The 26484-nt window shown below is 35.5% G+C and overlaps 4 protein-coding genes across 6 annotated transcripts; all 4 read left to right on the forward strand.

Annotated features, from left to right (window-relative positions):
- The first annotated feature begins 2 nt into the window (after positions 1-2).
- On the forward strand, positions 3-2321 carry LOC148585193 (replication protein A 70 kDa DNA-binding subunit B-like). The gene is made up of 10 exons (XM_088516351.1): positions 3-23; positions 123-396; positions 511-607; positions 739-863; positions 952-1045; positions 1109-1256; positions 1361-1518; positions 1611-1731; positions 1833-1988; positions 2082-2321. The coding sequence occupies exons 1-10, from the start codon at positions 3-5 to the stop codon at positions 2319-2321; spliced, it is 1434 nt and encodes a 477-aa protein (XP_088372477.1).
- An 862-nt stretch (positions 2322-3183) lies between these two features.
- Positions 3184-5955, forward strand: LOC132180668 (receptor-like protein 6). The gene is made up of 2 exons (XM_088516956.1): positions 3184-4379; positions 4458-5955. Exons 1-2 carry the CDS (start codon positions 3184-3186, stop codon positions 5926-5928), a joined length of 2667 nt encoding a protein of 888 aa, XP_088373082.1. The 3' UTR covers positions 5929-5955.
- Positions 5956-13210: 7255 nt separating this feature from the next.
- On the forward strand, positions 13211-16962 carry LOC132183133 (Sterile alpha motif (SAM) domain-containing protein). The gene is made up of 4 exons (XM_059596529.2): positions 13211-13337; positions 13601-13680; positions 15359-15551; positions 16570-16962. Exons 2-4 carry the CDS (start codon positions 13627-13629, stop codon positions 16698-16700), a joined length of 378 nt encoding a protein of 125 aa, XP_059452512.1. The 5' UTR covers positions 13211-13337; positions 13601-13626; the 3' UTR covers positions 16701-16962.
- A 2282-nt stretch (positions 16963-19244) lies between these two features.
- LOC132180453 (Nucleoporin, Nup133/Nup155-like protein) lies at positions 19245-26283 on the forward strand. Of its 3 annotated transcripts, XR_009440156.2 has the most exons (9): positions 19245-19544; positions 20470-20594; positions 20811-22643; positions 22955-23652; positions 23734-23886; positions 24208-24544; positions 24720-24846; positions 25266-25339; positions 25655-25670. XR_009440156.2 is itself a non-coding variant. In XM_059593280.2 (8 exons), exons 1-8 carry the CDS (start codon positions 19366-19368, stop codon positions 26201-26203), a joined length of 3948 nt encoding a protein of 1315 aa, XP_059449263.2. In that variant the 5' UTR covers positions 19245-19365; the 3' UTR covers positions 26204-26283. The 3 variants fall into 3 exon arrangements, 2 of the variants coding, with proteins under 2 accessions (XP_059449263.2, XP_059449264.2); XM_059593280.2 differs by lacking the exon at positions 24720-24846 and having other exon boundaries at positions 25655-26283; XM_059593281.2 differs by lacking the exon at positions 24720-24846 and having other exon boundaries at positions 25272-25339; positions 25655-26283.
- Positions 26284-26484: the final 201 nt, after the last annotated feature.

Consider the following 26484-nt stretch of genomic DNA (forward strand, 5'->3'; position numbering starts at 1 on the left):
ATATGATAATGGCTGATGAAAATGTAAGTTGGTATTCATTTTTTCTCAATTAAATCCTTTTCAAATATAAAATAATAAATTTGTGAAACAATTTTTTTTTTTTTTTTTTTTTTTTTCTTCAGGGAACACTAATACATGCGTGTATTAGAAAGAATTTCGCTCAGCGTTTTCGACCTCTCTTTAATGAAGGATGTATTTATGCGGTCAAAAATTTTATTGTCGAGGAATATAGAGCAAAATACCGTCCAGTGCAAAACCATGTCAAAATAAATTTTATGTCAACAACATCAATCTCTAAGATCCATGGAGTAGATCATTCCATACCTGAACATGGATTTGAGTTGGCTGATTATGAAACCATAACAAGTCGTTGCAATGACGTTACTTATTTGACTGGTATATCAATCATTTATTTTCATATATTTGAAAATATATTTACAAATTATTCAAAATGATACAAAATGAAAATTCAATACTAACTTTATTTGAATCAATTTCTTTGATTTGTAGATGTAATTGGCAGGTTAGAATCAATTGGAGTTATTGAGGAGATTAATTCGAAAGGTCGTCCAACAAAAATTCGAAAAATTAAGTTGTTACTAGAAGAGTAAGACATAATTTTTATTTTCATGTCAAATACGATGAGCTATTGAACCCTAAAAACCATAACTTCATATCAAATAAAGATAACATAAAGTAAAAATTGAGATACTAACTTATAGTCATCTACCATGTCAGAAACATATGTTTGCAAACAACTTTGTGGGGATCTACAGCACTGCAAATAGATGAGGATTTCTATAATAATTATACAAGTCCCTTCATTGTAATAGTAACTTCAACTACTGTGAAAATTTTCAGAGGTAAGTATTTTACTCACTATATTTAAAATCATATAATGTGTATTTCATTTTGTATATGTTAATGGATTTCTCTTTGAAAATTTTGTAGACGAATACAATTTATCATCAACAAGCGCAACAAGGGTGTACATCAACCTTAAAATACCTGAAGTTTCCAGAGTTCTTGATAAGTACAAATATTCGCAATTTTTTTTTTTTTTTTTTAAACAAAGAAAATGGAAACTAAACCCATATATATGTTTTATAATGAATAGGTTGAACAATGTCATGGTAACGGAAGTTAAAGAATTGAAGAAAGAACGACCACCAATGATACCAGACAAAGAACTAGCCTTGCATAATAGAAAGACCGTTGCTGAAATAAAACAAATGGGTTCGAAATCAGAGACAAAGGTGTGAGCCCTTGATCAAGTGTAATTCTAAGATCTAAATCTTAACCTATAATATTACTAATACTTTATCATTTATTTTACTTTTTACAAAACTTAATATTGCAGGAAGTATTAATTACATGTTTATGCAAAGTCAATAGAATAGACACCAAGTTTGGATGGTACTATGTTGGGTGTCTTACATGCAAGGCGAAGGTTAAGATTATAGGAGGATCTTTTTGGTGTGAACGTTGTAAAGTGAAACCTAAACATTCTGTACCAAGGTAAAAATAAAAAATAAATAAATAATTACTATTTAATATGTATGTATATAAATATATAGTTCCTACTACTAATCAATTTGGAAATGAAGCAGGTATAAGATACAATTAGAAGTATCCGATACAACTGATTCAGCAACATTTGTTGTGTTTGACAAAGAGGCTGAAAAACTTATAGGCAAGATAGCAAACGAACTTGCAAACATGCAAGATGAGGTAACAAAAATCTAAAAAATTCACATTACCATTGCATAAACAAAAAACAATACAACATACTCTAACCTGTTATAACATTATGCTCTTTTATATTTATATAGGATTTGAATGACAATATGTTACCAAGAGAAATTGAAAAAATTGTTTCCCAAGAGCATATATTTCAATTGCGGCTTAATGATTATAATTTGATAAGAGGATCGGAGAATTATACTGTTTCAAGAATCTTTGAATCACATGTTTCAAATATCCAAAAGGTAACATTTCATTCTATTTATTTATTTATTTTTATCTACACATTATTTTCCTACATAAGTTATGCATCTTCTAATGAAATTTAATGATTACAGGAAACTCCATTAAATCAACACATGCCTCTAATTACAACACTTGAGGGGTCCAGCTCTGAAAATGAAGATGAACAAATCTTCACTCAAAGTTCTTCCATGTCTTTTTCCTTACCTATTGAAGATATAGAAACAGTCGATGATGATGATGACGACAACATTCCGATCAAATTGCTTTGCAAAAGAAAGCGACATACTCAACACAAGAGTTTGATCAACAAAAAGTTTCAAAACATTGATTGAAAAATAGTTCAAGGATTTTTTTTAATGCATTCTTTTTCTTTTTTGCTTTAATTAGAATTCAGACTGCTGTCAATTTATTTTTTTAAGGTTCAAGAGATGGAATTTTGGTACAAGTTGATGTAATTGTTCTTAATATTAATATTACTGTAATTGTTCTTAAGTTTTCTCAGCATTCTATGAATCAACAAAGTTTCCTATCGGTTTAAACTTTTGACATAAGTGAACAGCCCCGCGCATGGCGCGGGCTCTAAGCTAGTAAGAGTTAAAGTTTGAGTTCATAATCTTTATAATAATATTATGATAAGTTATTACTTATTTTAAAACAAACGGTAATTCAACAATTACCAACTTACCTAGCTATGTGGTACTGCTTTTTATTCAAATCAAGGACAACGGTTACGCTCTGGCTCATGGGCTTGGCAGGGTATACATGACGCTGACGGGGGAGATGAAATAGAGGGTAATTTTTTAAGCCATGGGCTTGGTCAATAGTAAGGAAACTAGAAATTATTTTTGTTGCTAGTCGCTGCCTGAAGTCATCAACCACGCCATCGCCGATTATTGGCCCATAATATACACATTGATTCAGCATCCATCTAGAAGCTCTACGGCCTCTACCTTTCTGCTTATTTATTTTATTTTTTATTATTGTTAGTTGGTAGGTTTAGGAGCTGTACTTTGACTTCCAAATCTACGCGAATGAACCTCTAAAATTCATACCTGACTTCGGGGGGGGAGGAGGCACAGGCCAGGCCTATAGCCTACGTACAGCTGGGGGCGGCCTATAAATTAATAAAGCTCTCTCCTCATGAGCTTCACTACCAAGCATATCTAAGAATCTAAGAGTAGGTAGTACAACATTATGGGTTTATTATCGCTTTCTCTCATGCCTTTGCTTTTCTTACTTTCACAGTTGCTTCTCATACCCGCTCATAATTCTTCTCCTTTTATCCAACCCCTGTGCCATCCTGATGACAGCTCTGCCTTGTTGCAATTCAAAAAAAGCTTTCTCGTCATCGTGTCTTCACCTTCTATTCCTTGGATAGACGAGTCTGATTGTGAAAAGGTTGGGTCTTGGACACTAGAAGGAGACAAAGGTGACTGCTGCTCATGGGATGGGGTGGAGTGCGATGAGGACTCGGGTTATGTAATTGGCCTTGATCTCCGTAGCAGCTGTCTATATGGTTCGATTAACTCCAACACTACCCTTTTCCGCCTTGTTCACCTCCAAAGGCTTGACCTTTCCTACAATCACTTTAACTACTCTCCTATCCCACCTCAGGTAGGCAATCTTTCAAGGCTAACGTATCTCAATCTCAATGCATCAATGTTTTCAGGTCAAATCCCGTTCGAAATTTCACACTTGTCCCACTTGACATCCCTTCATCTTAATTACTGTGAATTGCATGGGGAATTTCCAATGGGAATCTTTAAGCTACCAAATTTACGACTTCTTGATGTGGGTTACAATGAGGGGCTCAATGGTTATTTACCAGACTTTACATGGAGCAATTCACTTGAGACATTGGTGCTTACAGCCACGAGTTTCTCTGGTGAGCTACCCCCTTCAATTGGTAGCCTAAGCTACTTGAATGCACTGGATGTTTCTGGTTGCAACTTCTCAGGGTCCATTCCATCTTCACTTGGTAATCTCACAAATCTCACTGTCCTTAGGCTTTCATCTAACACTTTCAAAGGTGAGGTCCCATCTTCAATTGGAAACCTCAACCGACTCTCTTTTCTAGACCTTTCCCAAAATCAATTGACAGGTCCAATTCTTTTTCACCTTGTAAACCTGATGCAACTGAAAGTCCTTTATCTACACTCAAATGATTTTACTAATGAAATACCTGTTGCGATTTTGAACCTCACAAAATTATCTGTCTTGGCTCTTGGGGACAACAAGCTTCAAGGTCGTATCCCAAATTCAATCTTTAACCTCACGAATCTTCAATATCTTGGTCTTGTTATGAACTACTTCAGTGGGACTGTGGAGTTTGACAAGTTTGTTCAGCTGAAACATTTAATTGTGTTATATCTACCTTATAATCAATTATCGTTACTCTTCAAAGAGCCCAATGCCAATGCTACTTTTCCAAAGTTTCAACGTTTATGGTTGTCTTCGTGCAATTTAAGCAAGTTTCCAGATTTCCTAAGAAACCAAGATGAGTTGGAGCTTTTAAATCTGTCCGAGAACAACCTGCGTGGCACAGTCCCAGAATGGATGTTGAACGTAGGCAAAGCGAGTCTAAAAGCAATTTCCCTTGCTAACAACTTCCTCACCGGCTTTGGTCAACATCCAATTCTTCTCTCGTGGACTCGTTTGACCTATTTAGACCTCAGCTCTAATTTGCTCCAAGGATCTCTTCCTATCCCAGCAGCCTCGAATTTGAAATATTATATTATTTCAAATAATTCATTGACTGGAAATGTTCCAGAATTGTTTTGCAATCTGAGTTCTCTTCAAGTTCTTGATTTGGTTAGTAATAACTTAAGTGGTTCACTTCCTCGATGTTCGGACAACTTTGGTGCTTCTCTATCAATACTCGATCTGCAAATGAACAAATTTCAAGGAAGCATTTTAAAGAATTGGGTAAAAGGAAGTCAATTGAAGATAATAATTTTCAGTCAAAACCAATTTCGAGGACGATTACCAAGGTCGCTGGTGAAGTGTACGATGTTGAAGGTCCTGGATCTCGGAAATAACCAATTCAATGATAGGTTTCCTTCTTGGTTGAAGAATCTTCCAAATTTAAAGGTTCTCATTTTGCGGTCAAACAAATTCAACGGCCCAATAGAGATTTCTAAGAGCAAATATATGTTCCCAAACTTGCGAATCATTGACCTCTCCTACAACAATTTTTTTGGAAAGCTACCTCTAGAACTTTTCGGCAATTGGAAGGTTAGAAAATCTGAGACTGTAGATCAGTTGTCATATATTCAAGTGTATCCAATAATATTCTTGAAAACTCTTGGTCCTTACCAATTCAGTTATGGTTTTGATTACTCCATGACAATGACAAACAAAGGCCAGAATATGTTCTATGAGAAAGTCCAAGAATTATTCACAGCTGTTGATATGTCAAGCAATAGATTTTTTGGAGAAATTCCGAGTTCCATTGAAAATTTAAGGGGTTGTCATATGCTCAATCTTTCCAATAACATTCTTACCGGTCACATTCCACCATCTTTAGGGAACCTTGTAGAGCTCGAAACACTAGACCTTTCTCATAACAAGTTGTTAGGAGAAATTCCATCAGAGCTAACACAACTTACTTTCTTGGAAGTTTTCAGTGTTTCTCATAATAATCTAGTGGGATCTATACCACAAGGGAAACAATTTGGTACATTTGAAGTTGGTTCATTTGAAGGGAATTCAGGATTGTGTGGGAAACCATTGACAAAGAAATGTGACAATTTTGATGAATTGCCTTATCCATCATCTTCAATCTCTGAAGGAAGTAAAGACTCTGAATCTCCATTTAAATTTGGTTGGAAAATAATTGTGATTGGGTATGCATTTGGACTAGTTCTTGGAGTGGTAATTGGGTGTATTGTGATTACAAGAAAATATGATTGGTTGAAGAACACCCTCAGAATAAGGTAACTAATATGAAGAAAATGAGTGGTAGGAAACATAGAAACTCAATCAAATAGTTTGGCCACAAGATGTCTTCCGAAGAAATGAATATGTATTCATGTTTACTGCCACTACAAAAAAAAAGGGGGTTTTCTGACGTGTGCTACAGTGTAATTTTTTTGCCACCTCAGCAATTTTCTGTCGTGTTATATATAAAACGTCAGAAAAATTTTTCCTGACGTGTGAATAGTAACACGTCAGAATTTTCTGACGTGTCTGTTCAGACACGTCAGAAAATTCTGACGTTTTAAATGTTGGAGCGTCAGAAAAATATTACAAATTTGAAAAATTTAAAAATGATATAATTTCTGACGTTGCAAAATTTGCCACGTCAGAAAATTTCTGACGTGGTAGACCGCCACGTCAGAATTTTCTGACGTGGCAAACTGCCACGTCAGAAATTTTCTGACGTGGCAAACCACCACGTCAGAATGCTATATATATGTATATATATATATATATATATATATATATATATAATCAGATATATGTATATTTATAAATATAAACTAATATATATATATTTTTATATTTATTTCCTGACGTGCCAGGTGTCGCACGTCAGAAAATTTCTGACGTGCAACACCTGGCACGTCAGGAAATTACCTCGATTGGCCCCCTTTAGGCGGGATTTTGAACTTCTTTCCCTCTTTTTATTTCCCCCCTCAACTTTTTCCCACTTATTATTTTTTACCTCTTCATTTTTTTTTCCCAACACATTCTCTCTCCTGTCTCAATCTCCCTACAGCACATTTTTTTTTCCCAGCTGCTTCTCGATCTGCAGTCTGCACGGCACCTCTGGAGGATGAAGAGAAACAAAAGGTGAAGGGGAAAAATTGAGAAGCATGCAGCAGATCGAAGAAAAAGAAAAGGAGAAGAGAAGAAGAAGAAAAAAAAAGAAGAAGAAGAAGAAGAAGAGGAGAAGATCGATTTTGAAGATTTTTTGGGTTTTTCAGATTGATTTTTTGAAGAGAGAGAGAGAAAAATGAGAGCTGGAGAAAATTTTCTCCAGCTCTCACCATGGTGCAGATCTGCACCATGGTGTGGTGCAGATCATCTGCACGTACGGCAGCGTGAGGGAGCTGCCGTGCGTGCAGAGGAATTCAAAAGAAAAAAAAAATAATAATTTAATTAATTAATAATTAAAAATTCCAGAAAAAAATTTAAAAAAAAAGTATTTAATTTTTATTTAATTTTTTAATTTTCTGACGTGTGTCAGAACTACCACGTCAGAAAATTTTCTGACGTGGCAGAAATGACACGTCAGAAAATTTTCTGACGTGTTACCCACTCACACGTCAGGAAATTTTCTGACGTGTCATTTTTGACACGTCAGAAAAATTATGACGTGGCAAAAATGCAACGTCAGAAAAATTTCCTGACGTGTGAGTGGGTAACACGTCAGAATTTTCTGACGTGTTGCCTACTCACACGTCAGGAAATTTTTTTTCCTGACACCTACGTTTCTGACACTCGACACGCGTCAGAAACGACCCGTCAGAAAAATTTTCTGACGTGTCAGACACTAGAACACGTCAGGAAACTCATGTCAGGAAAAAATGGTTTTTTTGTAGTGATCTCTCAAGACTTTTATCGTGACATGTGTATATATGCAGGTTATAGATCGAACCACATTAATTCTTGTATCTATTTTCTTCATTCCTCATTTTCCTTTTATTTCTTCTATGATTGTCTTTTCTTCCATCAACAATTCCTGGCCAATAAATCGTTGCTGCGGAGAATTAACAGAGAGGATTATCCTATTGGGACACCCACATTAAGTGGTTGGAAAAAAATGGAAGCTTAACTTCATACGCTGACCATGTCTTAATTTATAAACACAATGTACGTACATTTTAGATTAAACATACAAGCCTGATAAGTTACACATACTCTATCTTCAAGGCTATTACAGAAAACTAGTGATGATCTTTATGAGTAGTAGAGTCATATATATTTTTGGTATTTGAATTGTAGAGGAGTTTGGAGTTGTGTAACAACTTTGAGATATATAATGCTGATATTACAGCTATAGAGATCAACTTTGAACTAATTGCTGATGTGGAAGATGATTGTGCAGATGATCCAAATATTGCTGATGTGTCTGTAGATGAATTAGCAGAAGATGGTTCTGTAGATATTATCTTTCAGATAACACTGTATATTTTTATATCATAAGTTATCTCATCGTGTGTTGTAACACAATTGTTCTCTCTTGTTAATGTGCACAGTTGAATTACAAATATTGATAGATCCAGAAATTTAGACCCGAGACCCGGTTCATTTAAAGGTCCATCCCCACTAGAGCCCAGAAAGGTCCAAGAGAGCTTAAAATAAGGCCTACTTCTACTGCAGCCCAAAAAGAGCCCAATATGGCCTAATAAGAGGTCTGCTACCACTAAGGTCTAGCAGGAGGCCCAAAAAGACCTATATCCTTCACTGTCAGAGAAGGAGCTCCATGACTCTCTCTCTCTTATTTTTTATTATATTTCTCCTCTCAAAGCTTAAAAATGCCGACTTAAGCAGTTAAGCATTGAAGTATCTTCGGTCTGCTAACGACCCTTTCTCTGTTTTGCATAAGCCGATCAGCCCAGTTCGTAGGCGTGATGAATTTATGATCTAACAAATACAAAAAGTCCTCTCAAGCCGAAATCATTGGGAGATATTCCATCATCTAGTTGTCTTAAACTTTATACCACCTAATGTAGGTAGAGAGGCCTGTATTCATGCAAATATATTGTGGAGTGGAAGATTACGTTCTTGGATGGGTTCACCATGAGGGGCCAACTCAATGATTTTCAGGTTTCACCTACTCCTTTGTATTTGTCACTTGTCCATATATCATTATGTAAGAATCTATGTGTGCATGTACGTGTAAGCACTTCTATATATATATATATATATATATATATATGATTGTATTTAACCCCTTGAAAGAAATGATTGGGATCCAATAAATTAATTAGCAGATTCCAATCATGTGTTGTAGCTAGCTAGTACTAAAAACTAAAAAGAGCCTGACTGATAATTATATGATTATGGGCTGTTTTGATTCTGCTCCTTAATTAGCTCTCCTAATTTCTCCCACTTCTTTATTCCACTCAAATCATTTTACTTTTTTATTCGGAGTTTGAAGGATAGTGACAGGTGGTAATTAGATGGTAATTTTGAAAAGATTAACCCAAAGATGGGTCAATAATATTTTACCAATCCATGACTTGAATTAATTAAGTTTGATTAAGTATAGCTTGTGGTATGAAAAGTTTCACGTATACAATTGAGGGCAAATAAATCAGAAAACACAATCCCAATTCTATTATAATATGAATACATTAAATTTACAAATAAATACTAAATATAATTAGAGCTCCCGTAAATAAAGCATAAGTTATTAAACCATAGATTTACAATTTGAACTCAATCCAGATTATAAATATAATAAAAAATTAAAAAAAATTATATATATATATATATATATATATATATATATATATATTAAAAAAAAGAAGTGAAGTGAAGTGGCCGCTCAGACCAGTACTACCACCTCTAGGGTGACGGGCGTGGGCATCTCAAGTAGGGGTGGCCATGCCAGCCACTCTCCAGTTCGGGGTGATCGCAAGAGTCACCCGAGCCATGGTGTTTTTTTTAAAAAAAAAAATTGTTTTTCCCTTTTTGTTTTATGTTGGTATATATTCATAATTTAAATTTTTATATTTATTTTAAGGTGAGACATGTTGCATTCTTATTGGATATATATAACACGACAACAATATTGTTAGAAATTTGGAGCGAATAACTTTTGAAAGTGACTTGAGACCTCGATCATGAAGCATTTTCTTTCAAAAAAGACTCGATCGTGAAATGTGTTCCTATCCATTTGATAACTGGCACTGCACTGTATTCTCTTACACCAACACCTTCTTATCTATCAGAGATGATGTTGTACATGTCTTTGTTCCTCCATGTGGCTTGTCCAACCAAGAATGATTACAAAGCAAAGGTCTCTATTATATATATATATATTCTCTATTATCTGTATGCAGCATAAAATCTTTCTGCCCTTAACTTCTCTTTCCTGGTGAATGCATGCATATATGTGCAGGTACTTCCTAATTAAGGGATTACATGCCCAGAATCCAAAATTCCAAAACACTTAAAGAGAGAGATAGCAGATCAAGACAGCTCGTCTTTTTGTCATCCTTTACAAAAAGGTAACATCATTTAAACCATTCTCATTACAAGATTAGAATAGGCTGCAGCCTTGAAAGTTTATGTCTTTTCTTATATTCTGAGTTCAGAATATTAATTAGGACTGATTATAAATTAATAAATTAATAGCATGATGCAAAAAACTGTGTTGCTATTTAGAAGTTGTTTAAAAAAAATTCTAAACAAATTATGGATAACAAATGATGTTAGGTTGGTTAAAAAAACCAAGTTCTGGAAAGGATACAATGTTTGGACATTCCCATATTTTTCAATTTTTGAAGAGATGTGAGGCTGTGTACGTGTGCAATTGGGCATGCAAGACCTGCATTTTCTCACAATTGAAAATATTGAGATCTCTCAGGTTGGTTGGGAGCAAACCTCCGTCCGGAAAAGAATCAAGAATTGGACATTTCAAAATAGAAATATGAGAATTGATGGCTAAGGCTGTATGGCTGTGTTTGGCAAAGGGTCGGACCGGACCGAACCCAAAAATCAAAAAAATTCTTCTCAAAATCAATTCCAAAATTCTTATTTTTTACATCACATCAATCACTTTTTATTATTATTCAAATAAAAAAAATCACTACAAAACAAATTTTTTTTTCACTTTTTTATACAAAACATTCTTACTTTTTTCTCTCATATCAATCAAATCTGCTACAGTACCGTTTCACTCTCTTTTTCCATTTCATTGCCAAACATATATGTCCATGGGTAAGGATTTAAGGTTCGCACAAGATTCGATGCGAATGGATTCAAGAGACGAGTTGAGATGGAAGCTCTTCGCTATCAATTCCATGCCAACTTCTTACAATTCCAAATATTGAGGATGTTGTGAGCGCACTTATGAGTGTTGTGTCCCACATTGAAAAAATATAAAAGAAAATAGTACGTGCTTAATATACATAAGTGGACCTTAACCCATTAGTTTAGGCTTTTGGGCTAGAGTTATGTTCAATTATGTATATTAATGTACTCTGTAACCGCTTTATCTCTCCAACAAAACTATTGATATCATCTCATCCACTAAAATCACCATATTATTGCAATCACTTATATTTAGCGGCTTTATAGTCGGAGGGAGTTGGCCAATTGTAAAGTTTGTCAATTGACCAACTCATACGAACTCAAACAGAATATTGCCTTTTGCTTTTGAAACCGCCTTGTGCGGCTCCTTGAGATGACTAGGTCACTTATTTGTTCAATTTCTTACGTTTTGTAATTATTTTTGCACTACTTAATTAGTTTGTTTTGGATCTATTCTTGGGGAGCTCACCCCTTTTTCATTTTTAGGATCGTCCCTTCCTTCTTCTTCTCAGATCGGGAGTGAAAATAATCATTTTCTAGAACCCTTTCCTTATTCAATTAAAAAAAAAAAAAAAAAAAAAAAAAACCCAAAATGAAGAATAATATTTCCTTGCTTTAGAATACCACTATCGAGTGTTCCCATTTAATTCTTTGTGGCATTGAATCAAGGACCACCGAGTTTTCCAACATATCCCTTAACTCTCTAAAATCTATATCCTTTATTTTTTGGTTGGGCCGACTGCCAAGCATATTTTATCATGCAACCCAAATTAGGTCAACCTTCCATATGTGGTCCTGCATGGCTAAGAATAATGAACCCTCGCTAGGGTACACGTGCTGCACATGCAGGTGTATGGGTAGGCATTAATTAATTACTACTACATTAATTAACTACCCATCATGGTATTCCGATCCCTGCCGTAGATTCTTACGACTATTGACTCAATCATTTGATTATTGACGGTTTTGATACAATGAAATCTGCTGGGCCCACTTGTCAAAATCATAATCTTGTGGCTGTATGAGCACGACCAAGACATGGGTGGCCCACGTGAGAGCAACCCAGACAGCTTAAGATGGACATGTGTGTATGTAAATTATTTTGGTTGTTAAGACAACTTATTAGGGAATTAATTCATTTTCTTACAGCCAAACGTCCGCTTTTACTATAGGGGGAGTGCCCTTCAAAAGTGGGGCTTGCTCAAATTAAGGCCAATTTTGAAGATGTAATCAAAAGTTAACCAATTTTTTTTATTTAATTTTTTTTGTACATGAGATTTGTATTTAGCCTCATTTTTATTGTTTTTTTTTTTTTTTTAAGAAAAGGAAAACTACATTCTTTTAAGCATGAGATACGCAGGTTTCTAACGGTTTCGAAATGTGCAATTTAAAAAAATTATGATTTAATATATTAAATTATAATTTTTTAATATATAATGAAGTTAATGAGAGGACAATTTTTAAAAATACAGTTAAATATTTGATAAAATAGGTAAAGGAGTTTTATTTTTAGAACACAACCTTTGTATTTTTTTTAAATATGCACTATGTTGCACGAACATATGGACTTTTTCAACTTTTTTTTTTAAATGAAAAAAAAAAATCATTTTTGTCTCTTTTTTTTTTTGAAGTTTTATTAGAGGTAATTGTGTCATTTAATGTGTAAAAAAGGTACATCATAACCTTAACGGTAATTTAGGGAGACATTGTACAAATTGAAAATTCCGAGAAGGTTGTAAATTGCTTGGTAATTAAAGGGTATAAAATAATTAAAATAAAGTCATACGAGTGGAACCAAGTTTATACTAGCTCGGCTTGTTTAATAAGTCAACCTAAGTTTATACAAGATTGGTCGGTCCGTTTAATAAATGAATCTAAATTTATGTTCAAACTTAGTTATTAAACAAACCAAACCCGGGTCGAATTAATACAAGTCATATTCAAATTATTTATGAACAACTTTGTTCATTTATAACCCTAATCACATACCATAACTTCCTCAATTTAGTTTTTTTTTTTTTTTTAATCTTTTAAGAATAATGTTTTAATAATACCTAGTAAAAAACTAGAGAAGCAAAGAGTTAAATAATCCTTAAAGAAAGACAAGTAACGCCAAAGCATCCACATAATTCTGAGTGAAAGGCCAAAAAGTGAGTGATTACTCATTCAGTGTATTAGTGAAGAGAGAGGAGAGAGAGACCCAATGAGCCATCCATCAATCCCCATTAATATTAGCGACACACAAGAGTGGCCAAAACCAAAAGACTCTCTCTCCTCTCTCTGCGACTGAAAGGCTCAGCCAGCCCTCAAATGTAGAAACTTTATACCCCAAAGTTTCTACACACTCACCTTCTCTCACGGTAAGCACTTTCACTTTCCTCTGTAGAAAAATAAAATTTTAAGTGCAAGAAAAAGAGTTGTAAGATAGGGATCTTACCTGTTTTGATTGTCATTTTTCAATTTTGTTAACTTTCACTGTGTTTTCTCGGGAATTAAGCGGAACCCATGTTGTGAAAATTGCTTCTTTTTTAAAAAAAAATTCTTTCTTTCTTTCTTTCTTTTATTGTCATGAGCTGAAATTCAATTGAATTTTGAGGTCTCTGTTTGGTTGTAAATGATTTAGGTATTTTTGAGGGGTTGATTTGGGAGATGAGCAAAGAACACCAACCTGAGCCTCTTGATTTCTTCATTTGGACTGTTGAGGTATTATATTTCTCTGTGTCTATGATTCTAATGTTTTGGGTCTTCTGTTTACGAGTAGATCTTGTTTGATTTTGTTATGTGATTTGGGTTTCTCTGGTGATAGAATTTGGGAGGTTTGACCATAGTTGTTACTTTGTAATTTGATTATTTTGATTTCGTTGCTTGTACAATAAATTGATTTTCGAAATTTTGGATCATTTTCTTTAGATTTATTTTTAATTTTGATTGTGATTATGGGTTGAATTGGTATATGAGTATCAGTTGAAATTGCGGTTATTATGTGGTTCATTTTGATTGGGATGTTGAATGAAGCAAGTATGAACTGGGAAAGTATTGGTTTTGATTGACGATCCTGATATTATGAAGTCCGACTTAATGAACATGATAACTCAAAGAAGGAAATTGTAATTTATTTTTGCTTAAATTAACAAGGCTAAACTATACTATTTGGGCCCTTAAGTATGCAGTAGGTTCCATTTCTTGATTTTAACAAGTTCTGATTTTCCATGGAAATTTTTAATTCTGAGCAATATATGCTTCCATCCAAAAAGCTGATGAGGTTGTTCAAAAGTGAATGACTTGAAGCGAGCCATATCATCAATTTTTGTGATGAGCATGTTCATCCATTTGGACGAAATGACTAAATCACTTACAGTTAAGAATTTCGCGGCAAAATTTGTAGTTATTAGATTTTAGGGATGACAGTTAGAATTTAACCCTAAATTTCACATATTGCAAGTATAGTTTAGCCATTTAACAGTCTCTAACTACATACAAGTTATGGGTTTGGGGTATGGTTCCCAATATTGGTATTTTGAATTTGTGGGTTGAGATTTGACAATTTTTCTTCATTGTCATATCAAGTTTGTCAAACTTTGCTTTTCCAACAACATGGATTGGTAAGAAATGACACATGTGAGGACCCTTAATTAGGTCATTTGAAAGGATAATTCTTTTCATACATTCAAGGCTGTTCAATTACAGTTGTAAAGTAATCCTTTTGGTTGTTTCTATTATTGGTTTAGTGCTCAAAAAGCTGCTGAGATCTTGGTTATGCTCATCTAGCATTATTTCGACAGTTACATTCTAACTACCCAAGTTCTATATGACCATTGCACTTACCTGGCATTTAATAGATGGACGTTTTTATAATCTTGGAGTACCTCTTTGGAATTTGAAAGATACACGGGTAAATTACTGGCTCCCTGTTCAGCACAACCGCTATAGATTGCACCGCCTTATTTTTTGAATTTGTCAAAAAAGCGTATTACTCTAAAAATTAGTAGAGAACTAGGTAGTGCTTGGCTTGCTGGCTCCGGAGAGAAATAGGATTGCCTATTGAGACAAATATTTGGCAACTGGAAGGGGAATAAGAAATAATTTTGTTGACAAACAAAACAAGAGTTGCTTCAAATGGTAGTAGTTCATTCACAATCGGAAGTAGGATTAGGCTATGTCAATAAAGTGTAGTGGAAAGAAGTTTTGGATCACCTTAAGGTGGTAGTGACATGAAGCATTCCTGTAACTGTTCTAAAAGTTAAAATAAGGTTCTCCTCTGCCATTTTGAAGACTTGATATTACATATATGGCTGTCAAAAGAAAAAGGGAAAAAAATTGTGATATTTGGCTAGCTGACATGTTTCATTTACAATTCTTTTTTTTTTTTTTGTTTTTTCAGGATGTTGGTTTGTGGTTGGAAGTGATAAATCTTGGTAGTTACCGCCAGATTTTTAAAGAAAATGGTGTCAATGGTGAATATCTGGAAGGCATGTCCATGTTTACTACTGAGCAGATTCTTCGGTTTATTAGACGATGTCACATGAAATGGGGAGACTTCATCACTCTGTGCAAGGAGCTCAGGAGGATTAAGGGTATCTCTCTTTCTCTGTTGTATGCGTCTTTGCTGGGATTTTGGGGGTGGGGGAGAAGGGTGTGCAGGGATGTATGTGCATGAAAATTTTTGTTTCGACAGTGTAACTAAGAAACTGCTTGTGTGCGAGAGAAAATTGGTTTAGTCATGCCACCTTTTAGAGGTGTTATTGTGAGAGATGCCGATTAGCTTAGTACTCTTTTCTTGAAGAAGCCTTTCTGTTCTTTTTTCTTTTTTTCTTTTTTTATAGCAACCGTTTACTGCCTCATTTATAAACTTGTAATCTTGATGTTGTTGAGGTAGTCAGAAATGGGGTTGTGTGCTTTGGCATATTTACAAGTCGTACATTTTTTCTGGAGGACTTCACTCCTTTCCTTTCAGTGGTTTTACTAATGATTTTTCCTTATTATTTATGGCTTGGATATGCATATATAAGTCACATATCCTTATATAATTCTATGGCTTCACCCTCCTATCTTTGCTTGCATGTGCAGCCGCAGGGAGGGGGTGGGGTTTAGGGTCGAAAGAGTGTTGGTGTCATATTTTTAATGTTAAGGACCTAAAGGAACTAACCTCAGTACTTCACTATTGATGTGTACAATATTTGTAAATAGCAGTTTTAGAATTCTTCTACATTTTTCCAAAATTGAAAATGGAAGAAAATGGTTTTTTTCCCCTCTTATTTCTGTGCAAGGTGTTTCTCTGGAGGAGGAATACACTGGCTATAATTGGTTCATACATCTCAAACATTAAAATTGTTTACTTATATAGCACATCAACTGCTGTGTCAAAATATTCTCATTACCTTTTCTCTCTGGTAACAGCTTGAGTTTTGTTTTAACATTTTTTTTTTATATCAATGGATTTTTTGTGGTCATTGATGCAGTAATTTCCCTTAAATAATGACGCATAGTTTTCTAGATAAACATTGTGTACCAAGTAAATAGGTCTTTGTTATTTTCTCTAGGACTTGTAATCTAGATATGAGTTGTATATGCTAAAGTCTACTACATCTCCAGTGGCTTGCCTGAAAGGGGAACAAAAAGTCCGCCGGCCATGGTGGGCTCCTTCTTGCCTCTCGGTATTCTTTGTCAAGGTGGCGAAACGTAACAGACAGTCACGAGTCGTTTCCTTGAAGCTGGAACCATGATGCAAGATCAGCTTTATATGTATGTACTTTCTTTTTGGTTTTTTTTTTTTTTTTTTTTTTTATGGATTTTCTTTTTGTTTAGAGAGCAGAAAGTAGGAAAGAACTTTTTTTTTTTTGTCTTGAATCTGGCGAGGTCGCTGTTTGTTCTCCTTTGGAGAACTATATTTTACATACAAGCCCTTTTATGTGTTTATTTCTGTTGTACCTTCTGTACTAATCTGTAGAACAAGAATACAATGAATACCATGTTTTGAGTGATCAAGATGCTCCCCATCTCTGTGACTACCTTGTTTTCAGTATAGCTATGTATGATATTGGGCCTAGGACTTTTCTTCTTCTTCTTCTTTCCTTTTTTTTTATTGGAAACAACTTCTTTAACCAGTACAGCAAGGAATGGATGTGTTATCAGCAAAAAGAGAGAAAAAGGAACCAGAATGACTTGAGAGAAGTGAGACTCGAACCAAATCTTACATTCTTACCTATTGATATATGTAGTTGAAAATGCATTCATCTTCCCTGGTAAAGGCAATATCTGATTGTGAATTTATGGTCACTAGTTAAGGTGGCTGGTACGTAAATATCACTTGTAAAAGGTTAATTCAATTGAATTATTAGCGCTGTGATTGCTCCTTGCACTTGGATGTGAGACAACAGTATCAAAACTCCTATTACATGGAGGTGGTCTTCAATATCAGCAAAAATGATTGTGATTTGCAACATGTCCTTATTTCTACCTTCCGTTGATCCGAAAGAAAATTCATAAATAAAAATAAAAAATAAAAAATTCAACAAATATAATTCAATGGGCAGACCTGGCTAGCCCGGCTCTGAATAGTCTCCCATAGGAATGGGCTTATGTTGTAATGGCCAGCGGTAGAGATGCTATATTCTACTGTCTGCTTTTTTCCAAAAAAAAAAAAAGCAATACAAAGGATCACAGGAAGGGGGAGAAAAAGAGCAAGATGAGAGAAAAAAACAGAGAAAACGGGAGAATTGCAAGAGATGGAGTCAAAAAAAAAATATGAGAGGCAGCCCACTTTGCAGCACCACGTGCTCTTCTTTTAGCTTGTCTTTGGACTTTGTTGGATGCTTCTCAACTTGGAAAGGAGTCAAGAACATATTCCATATTTCTTATAGTCGGGGCAATATAGTAGTCTGAATTGAGGCTTGGATTGTTGATTCCCATGAGGACTGAGGAGGAATCTCCTTCAAGGATGAGAGGCTTGTCGATAGAGAGAGCTCGTTTAGCAGCAAATAAAGCAGCTTGTGCTTCACCAAACTCAACTTTTGTAGAATCAAGATTATCAAATGTTAAGGATTTCTTGCCTGTGTTTATAATGAATGAACAATTCTCTCTTATAGAACCAGTTTTATGAGATGAGTTAGGCTTACGAATTTCTTCAGCTACTACACCCTGCCACGCTAACAAAATAGAATAAAGAGAAATACTACTCAATATCTTCAGGTGTTTAAATCTTAGCATTCTCTTTATTCTTTGGCTTTTCTTTTTTTCTTTTTTCCTTCATTTAAAAAAAAAAAAATGGATTCTATTATACTGGCGTGGTAAGGTGTAGTAGCTATTTTATTTATTTTTTATTTTTTTAACGAGGGTTGATTTAAAGGTTACTAGCATAGTGGAATAAAAATAGGATATTGGTGTTATATATAACATTACTCAACTTTATATAGCTCAAATAAAAAGAGTAAAGTAATGTTATATATCACACCACTATCTTACTATATTGATGTAGCATTGTCAATCTATCCTTATATCAACTATTTTTTAAGAAAAAAAAATAATAATAATTCAATGATATATTGGCAATGCAATGTTAACATTATAGGATAGTGGTGAGATAATATTGTGGTATGTATAATAGTAATGCCACATGTTACACCTTCATCCTACTCTATTCCATTGAACTAATGTGGCAATGCCCGCTAGTCTTGAGATCAACCTTTGTTAAGAAATTAAAATTCAAAGGCAAATGGATAATAACACATCAACCCAATGAGATGTGGGTATAATATGTAGCATTACTTAGATAAAAAATAGTAATGTTAAAATTCACAATTTGTTAATATAACATTGTCCATCAGCCTAACCTTTTTTTTTTTTTTTTTTTTTGGGAAAAACAAAATAAAAAAAGCGTAATTCTACATACTATACCCCACATCCCACGATTTGTTTTTTTTTTTTTTTTTAATATATATATATATATATATATAATAGATGATCGAAGGGCTGAGATATGGCACCCTGAGATATGGCACCCATAATCCGAGTAAAATTGACGTGAGATGAGGGTTTAGTAAGGAACATTATTAAATAAAAATCAAGTAATGCTATATACCATGTTATTATCTAATCATTCTGGTATGATATTGTCAATTCACTATTGATTTTTATTTTTATTTTTTAACAATGATTAATCTAAAAATAAATTGAAAATGCCACACCAGTACAATGAGTCGGTGATCTAAAAATAAATTAAAATTCACAATAATTATGCTTATTAGTTTAATTAGAGCCCAAAGAAAAGCTTTGCAAAACTGAGCTTACTCTTCTAAAACACATTTCTCACACTTTTACCACTCTTTCATACTTTCAAAAATTTCCTAAACCCTAAACCCCCAAAACTCTCAGCTCTGGGAGCAGAGAAAAATGTTCTCTCCGGCAATAAAGAGGCCCGGAGCCGAGCGAAATCTCGGCAACACTGCGCTCCATTCCCCGATTACTCCTCTCACCGAGAACCGCCGATCCTTTCTCAGCAATTCGATTCCCGACCGTCCCAGCACCGGAACCCCTGCTCCTTGGGCTCCTCGCTTGTCCGTTCTCGCCAGGTACACCATACTTTATGCATCCGTGTTTGTATGTGTGCGTGTAGTTGAAGTGTATTGGAGCTTTAACTTATAATGGTGTTTGAATTTAGCATTATGTTCACTTTTTTGGCACTTTTAGTTGTATGTGGTTTCTAAGAAATGGGGTTTTATGGTTTCTGAATAATCGATGTTTTGGCAGTGTTCGCTGGACAATTTGTCAGAGTTAGATAAAAATGTATTTGTGTAGGGGAAGCATATTGGAGCTTTAATTATTTGTAATGTTCTTTTTTATTCTGAGGTTATTGTTTTGGTCTTAGTGGTATTTCGTTTCCAAGCAATGGGTTTTAACTATTTGCGATTAGTTAAAGTTTTGACTCAGTGTTTCATAGCGATGTGTGAGAATTAGGTAAAAAATACTTTTTTTTTGCGGGGGGGGGGGGTGTTGGCGAGGATTTAAGGTAGGATATGGGGTGGGGCTGAGTTGGTTTTTGGTTAATTGAGTTGGGTTGTCACTAATGGAGTGAGGGTCAACTATACGGGAATGAAGAATCTATGGTTGCTTTAATTTGGGTTTTGGTTTGCATTGAGTTTAGAGTTGGAGTTTGGGTGATGAATTGTGCTAATGTTGGTTTTGAGTGAACTTGGTTTCTGCTGGAAGTGATGAGAATGCTTGCTTATTTATTTGAGGGTGACTTCTTCTCTGTCGATAAAAGAGGGGAAGTTGGTAGAGTTAATGGGTTTTGTAGTTTAGAATGTATGGATCTACTGGCTTAGATATTGTGGTGGGTGTTGAGTGATTGGTATGCATTACTTATTGTTGAAAGTGAAAACGTGAGATTAACAGGTCATGTATTGTTTCAATTTATGTTTAAATAATTGTGGTATGAATTTCAGTGTTGCTAATATAATTACTAATCTTTATGTTTTGTTTTTTTTTTTCGCCTAGAATTCCTCCAGCGAACAGAAGTGATAAAGGGGATCAGACAGAACCAATCAAGCCTGTATATGTTGGAGAGTTTCCCCAGGTGGTTCGTGATGAACAGGCCAGTTTGCTGCAGAAGCGTAGTCCTGGTTAGTATAGCTGGTTTCATGAAATTAAACTATTCCAAGACTCTTTAAATGCTATATTTCTTTGAAAGAGATGCTCTTGGGTCTTGGCTCAGGAAGTAATGGTAGGATGGTGTTTGATAGATCAAACATTTTCTTCCTATCAAGACGAAAATTTAAAAATAGTAAAAAGGTATCTGGAGAGAGTGAATTTCTAACTTGTATTTTTTCTTATGGCAGGTGATGCTTGTATATCTGGTGGAATTGAAAAGGGAACATCCCTTGCTTGGATTATCTGTGGAAATAGACTATTCATTTGGAGTTACTTATCACCTGCAGCTTCAGTGAAATGCAATGTTCTTGAACTCCCTTCAAATGTATCAGAAAATAGAGATATTGATGGTAATGACCGGAACTGCTGGATGCTTTGTGTTGTCAATTGGGATAGCACATCTAGGAGAACAAAGAAAGTTGTGAAACATTTGAACTCTGCTGGTATTGTTTTGTGTAACCAAAAAACTCGAGCTATTATATACTGGCCTGATGTCTATTCTGAAGGGAGAAGTTCTCCTGTCATAAGTTTTGCATCTTCTGATGAATTAGAGGTCACTTCTTCACTTGTTGATGGAAAGGCCACCCCAAACAGACAGCGACAGCGAATTAGGCTTGGAAGTAGTTCAGATGGATCAAGTAGACTGAACTCATTGATTGCTTCTGCGGTACCTGGTTCTGAGCACGTCTGTGTTGCCCTTGCATGTAGTTCAAATGGCCAACTTTGGCAGTTTCACTGCAGTCCCACTGGCATTCACCGCAAGAAAGTATATGAGGATATACTGAGTCTATCCTCCCAAGGGAGTGATAGTGGTCAACTTATAGGGAGCAAGGGGTATCCCAGGTCACTGATCTGGCGGTTTTCACATGTTTCCGCAGATGAGTCTGACAGACAGTTCTTTCTGCTGACTGATCATGAGATACAGTGTTTTAGTGTTGATCTGAATCCTGATGTACATGTGTCCAAGCTCTGGTCCCATGAAATTATTGGCACGGATGGAGATTTGGGCATTAAGAAGGATCTGGCTGGTCAAAAGCGAATATGGCCTCTCGATCTGCAGGTGGATGATCATGGAAAGGTGATTACCATTCTGGTTGCCACCTTCTGTAAGGACCGGGTTAGTGGTTCGAGCTACACACAGTATTCTCTTCTGACAATGCAATATAGATCTGGGGTGAGTATAGAGCCAACACATGAACGGGTTTTAGAGAAAAAGGCTCCAATCCAAGTAATAATTCCAAAAGCAAGAGTAGAAGATGAAGATTTCTTGTTCTCCATGATACTTCGAGTAGGAGGCAAGCCTTCAGGATCAGCAATCATACTTTCTGGTGACGGAACAGCAACAGTCTCCCATTATTATCGAAGCTCAACTCGGCTTTATCAATTTGACCTGCCTTATGATGCTGGAAAAGTTCTAGATGCTTCAGTTCTTCCTTCTTCAGATGATGGTGAAGAAGGTGCATGGGTCGTACTAACAGAGAAAGCAGGAATATGGGCGATACCTGAAAAGGCTGTTTTACTTGGTGGAGTTCAACCACCTGAACGAAGCTTGTCGCGTAAGGGGAGCTCAAATGAAGGATTTGCACAAGAAGAGAGAAGAAACCTCACATTTGCAGGCAATATTGCTCCTAGAAGGGCTAGTTCTGAAGCATGGGATGCTGGAGATAGACAAACAGAGGTTTTGACTGGGATTGCACGTCGAACTGGCCAAGATGAAGAATCAGAAACTTTGCTGAGTCATCTTTTCCATGATTTTCTATCATCTGGACAAGTTGATGGCTCACTGGAAAAGTTGCAAAGTTCTGGGGCATTTGAAAGGGATGGAGAAACAAATGTTTTTGCACGGATGAGCAAATCAATTGTCGATACCTTAGCTAAACACTGGACAACAACCAGAGGTGCTGAGATTTTGGCTATGGCTGTTGTATCTACCCAACTTATGGATAAGCAGCAGAAGCACAAAAACTTTCTCCAGTTTCTTGCCCTGTCCAAGTGCCACGAGGAGCTGTGTTCTAGACAGAGTATGCTATATTGCCTATTTATGACTCTTTTATGTGTTTCCATCTCAAATTCCTTTTACAGTACATATGGCCTGTGTTGAAACTTGAACGCTTATGCTTTATGTTGATGCTTTATTTATCTTAGTGTGTAATTCATCTATCTTTGTGTTAGTGCATTTATATTTTCAAATCTTGCCCAGCATTGAGTTTAAGGCATATTGAGGAGTGGGTTTGATCTGGGGTTCAATTCTTGCTGTTGATTATAAGATTTATAAGAAAGAAATAATGGAATTATGATACATTTCAAACCTAAAGTGCAGTTTTATTGGCAGGATATTCCTTGCAAATTATTTTGGAACATGGTGAGAAGCTTGCTGGGATGATTCAACTGAGAGAACTGCAAAACGTGATTGGCCAGAACCATTCAAATGCAGAAAGTCAAATGTCAGGTGCTCTTTGGGATCTTATTCAATTAGTTGGTGAGAGAACCCGCCGAAATACTGTTCTTCTGATGGACAGAGATAATGCTGAGGTGTTCTACAGTAAGGTTTCCGAACTTGACGAAGTATTTTATTGCCTAGACAGACATCTTGATTATGTAATAAGCATGGAGCAACCGCTTAGGATTCAGATTCAAAGAGCTTGTGAGCTCTCAAATGCTTGTGTCACTATACTTCACGTGGCCATGCACCACAGAAATGAGAATCACTTGTGGTATCCACCACCCGAGGGCTTAACACCATGGTATTGTCACCCTGTGGTGCGCAATGGCCTGTGGAGCATCGGTGCCTTCATGCTTCAGCTGTTGAATGAAGGATCTGGAATTGAGACGTCTGCAAAATCAGATCTATATACTCATCTAGAAGTACTCACTGAAGTTCTACTTGAGGCATATTCTGGTGCTGTCACAGCTAAAGTTGAGCGTGGTGAAGAACACAGAGGTCTATTAGATGAATTTTGGAATAGGAGGGATACACTCCTTGACTCCCTTTATCAACAAGTTCAAGATTTTGTGGATGGCAAGCACCAGGTTAATATTCTTGCTTGAGGAAGATGTCATTGTTTTCTGATGCTGATTATGCATACTTCCTTAAAATGCTTATCTTTGCAGGATCTAAATGAAGGATTTGAAGAGCAAAAAGAAGAAATGCTTAGGAAGCTTTCTTCACATTTGCTGTCCATTGCAAAACGGCACGAGTGCTACAGAGTTCTGTGGAGAATATGCTGTGACCTCAATGATTCTGTCCTACTTAGAAATCTTATGGTATGGATTTGGTTTTTACAGTTTTTTTTTTTTTTTTTCCTTTTTACATGCTAAATTGCAGGTTTGCTGCAGACTGTTGCTACTAATATTTAAGTTATGAGAGGCATGAATGATGTGAAGTTTAAGTCCAGCTTCTTCTGAAGTATTCACTTAATCATGTTTTTTGAAGCTTGTATTTTCTGCATGCAGAGATATGTACTATATAATAAATACTTATATGATCACCAATTTGGAACAACACTCTTCTACTATCTGTTTTTTCCTATTATTACTTGATGCTTGTGTTCCTTCTCAAGAGCGTTTAGATGATTTATCATGCAGCATGAGAGCATGGGACCTAATGGAGGGTTCAGTTACTTTGTCTTTAAAGAACTGTATGAGAGGAGGCAATTTTCCAAGCTTCTAAGGCTTGGAGAAGAATTTCCGGAAGAGCTATCTATCTTTTTAAGACAGCATCAGGAGCTTCTTTGGCTTCATGAAGTGTTCCTAAATCAATTTTCTTCAGCTTCAGAAACTCTTCATGTATTAGCTCTCTCTCGTGATGAAAGCTCTATTTCAGCCACTGAAGAGCGGGCAGACACTGACAGTATTAATTTAGAACTAAAATTGGCAGACAGAAAGCGCCTTTTGAATCTTTCAAATATAGCTGCAAGGGCAGGTAGGATCTCCCCCATAGCTTTCTTTCATACGCTTTGTAAACCCTATTTTCTCACCTTAGTACTGCAATGCTTTTCTTGAGTGCATACCTTCTTCTCTTTTTCTTCTTCTTTTTTTGATTGTTCACCTTTCCATTGTTTTCTGTTTAAATGGCCTACTATTGAAACCCTGCAAAGTTAACTTGAGCATCTTGAACGACTTTAGCCACACTTATGCTTATGCTTGGAGTTTTGATGCTTGACAACCGAGAAAGTGGAAATCTGAAGATGTTTCATTAGGCATGACATTATGAGTCAAGGAATGGTGAGACAATAATTTGAGCTGTCTGCCTAGAAATATGTAACTATTATGTTGATCATATGCCAAAATTAGGAAACTTGCACAATTGGTTGCATGAGCACAAGTTCACTTTGCCGTTGTAAGTGTATTGGGAAACTAAAATCTAGTCAAAAGAGATATCAGATGATTATTCGAAAGACATAAAAGGCTGTTGCTATTGCTGTTAATGTCCTGCAATTTATACTTGGTTGCTACCTTTACTCTACTGGTCCTCCATAAAAACAGGAAGAGAAACTCTTAACTTTATACAATAATTAATTTTTTGTTGTATTTTTGTTTTGCTGACTATGACTATCATGTTGATGCTTGTATTAGGTATCTTTTTGTCACAGACTATCAAAGATGTGTTTGAGTTTTTGTTCTGATTATACTATTTGCTTCAGTAACAGGCAAGGATGCCGATTCTGAGATAAAGTTGAAGCGCATAGAAGCTGATTTGAAAATTCTGAAATTACAGGTTTGTTGTCTTTTAAATTTTTCTTTATTTTTTTTATTTTTTTATGAATAATGTCTTTTAAGAATATCGATTGATTGCCATGTCTTATCTTTAGTTGAATGGTGTTATTAGCTATATTCCATATTTTCTTATGCTTGGTTAATTATTTAATTTCAGAATTGACAAATCATGGTTATAACTTTTGGTTATATATCTTAAAACTAATCTTACCTTCATAAAGAATTGGACCAGTTCATTAACGTAATCCAAAAGGTTGGGCCACTATCGAGGGCTGTGCCTTTGCAATTGGCTTGACATAAAAGTTTATTCTATCAGGAAGAAATAGTACAACTCCTTCCTACCGATGAAGAAAAGCAATATGTTGAAAGGCAGCTCCTTCGTCCAGAAGAGCTTATTAAGCTGTGCCTCAAAGTTCAGAACGAAAAGCTCTGCTTGTGTGCTTTTGATGTGTTTGCATGGACCAGCTCCTCATTTCGTAAGACGTACAGAAATCTACTGGAGGAGTGCTGGAAGAATGCTGCCGATCAGGACGATTGGAGTCAACTCTATCAATCATCGACAGCTCAAGGATGGAGTGATGAGGAAACTCTCCAGAATCTGAGGGAAACCATGCTTTTCCAAGCTTCTAGCAGGTGTTATGGACCAAATGCAGAAACTTTTGGAGATGGGTTTGAAGAAGTTTTGGCGCTGAGACAAGAAAACGTGGAGCCTCTGCTTTTGAAGGATTCAGGTTCTTCTGTGGAGGCAATACTGATGCAGCACAAGGGTTTCCCAGAGGCAGGAAAGCTAATGGTGACTGCTATTGTGTTGGGGAGTGTACAGGATGATACTGGACTGGAAGAGGGTCCTCAACCAATGGAATGATGTTGATAAGTATGAATCAGACCAATGAATTGTCAGATTGTTTTTACTGAGTTTATACAATTTAACAATGCTTTGCAGTCCATATTTTTCGTTTCTTTTCTTTTTGGTTTTTTGTTCTTTTTGTTTTTTGTTTGATCCTATGGTCACCACAAAGCAGCCACATGTATTTAAATAATATTATAAACCACATTTTTATCTCACCATTACCTCACTTTATTGACATGGCAGTGTTAATCAATAATTATGTGACCTATTGTTAAAAAATAAAATAAAATAAAATA

The sequence above is a fragment of the Corylus avellana genome, chromosome 5 (assembly GCF_965113065.1).
Source record: "Corylus avellana chromosome 5, dhCorAvel1.hap1.2, whole genome shotgun sequence".
Classification (NCBI taxonomy): Eukaryota; Viridiplantae; Streptophyta; class Magnoliopsida; order Fagales; family Betulaceae; genus Corylus; species Corylus avellana.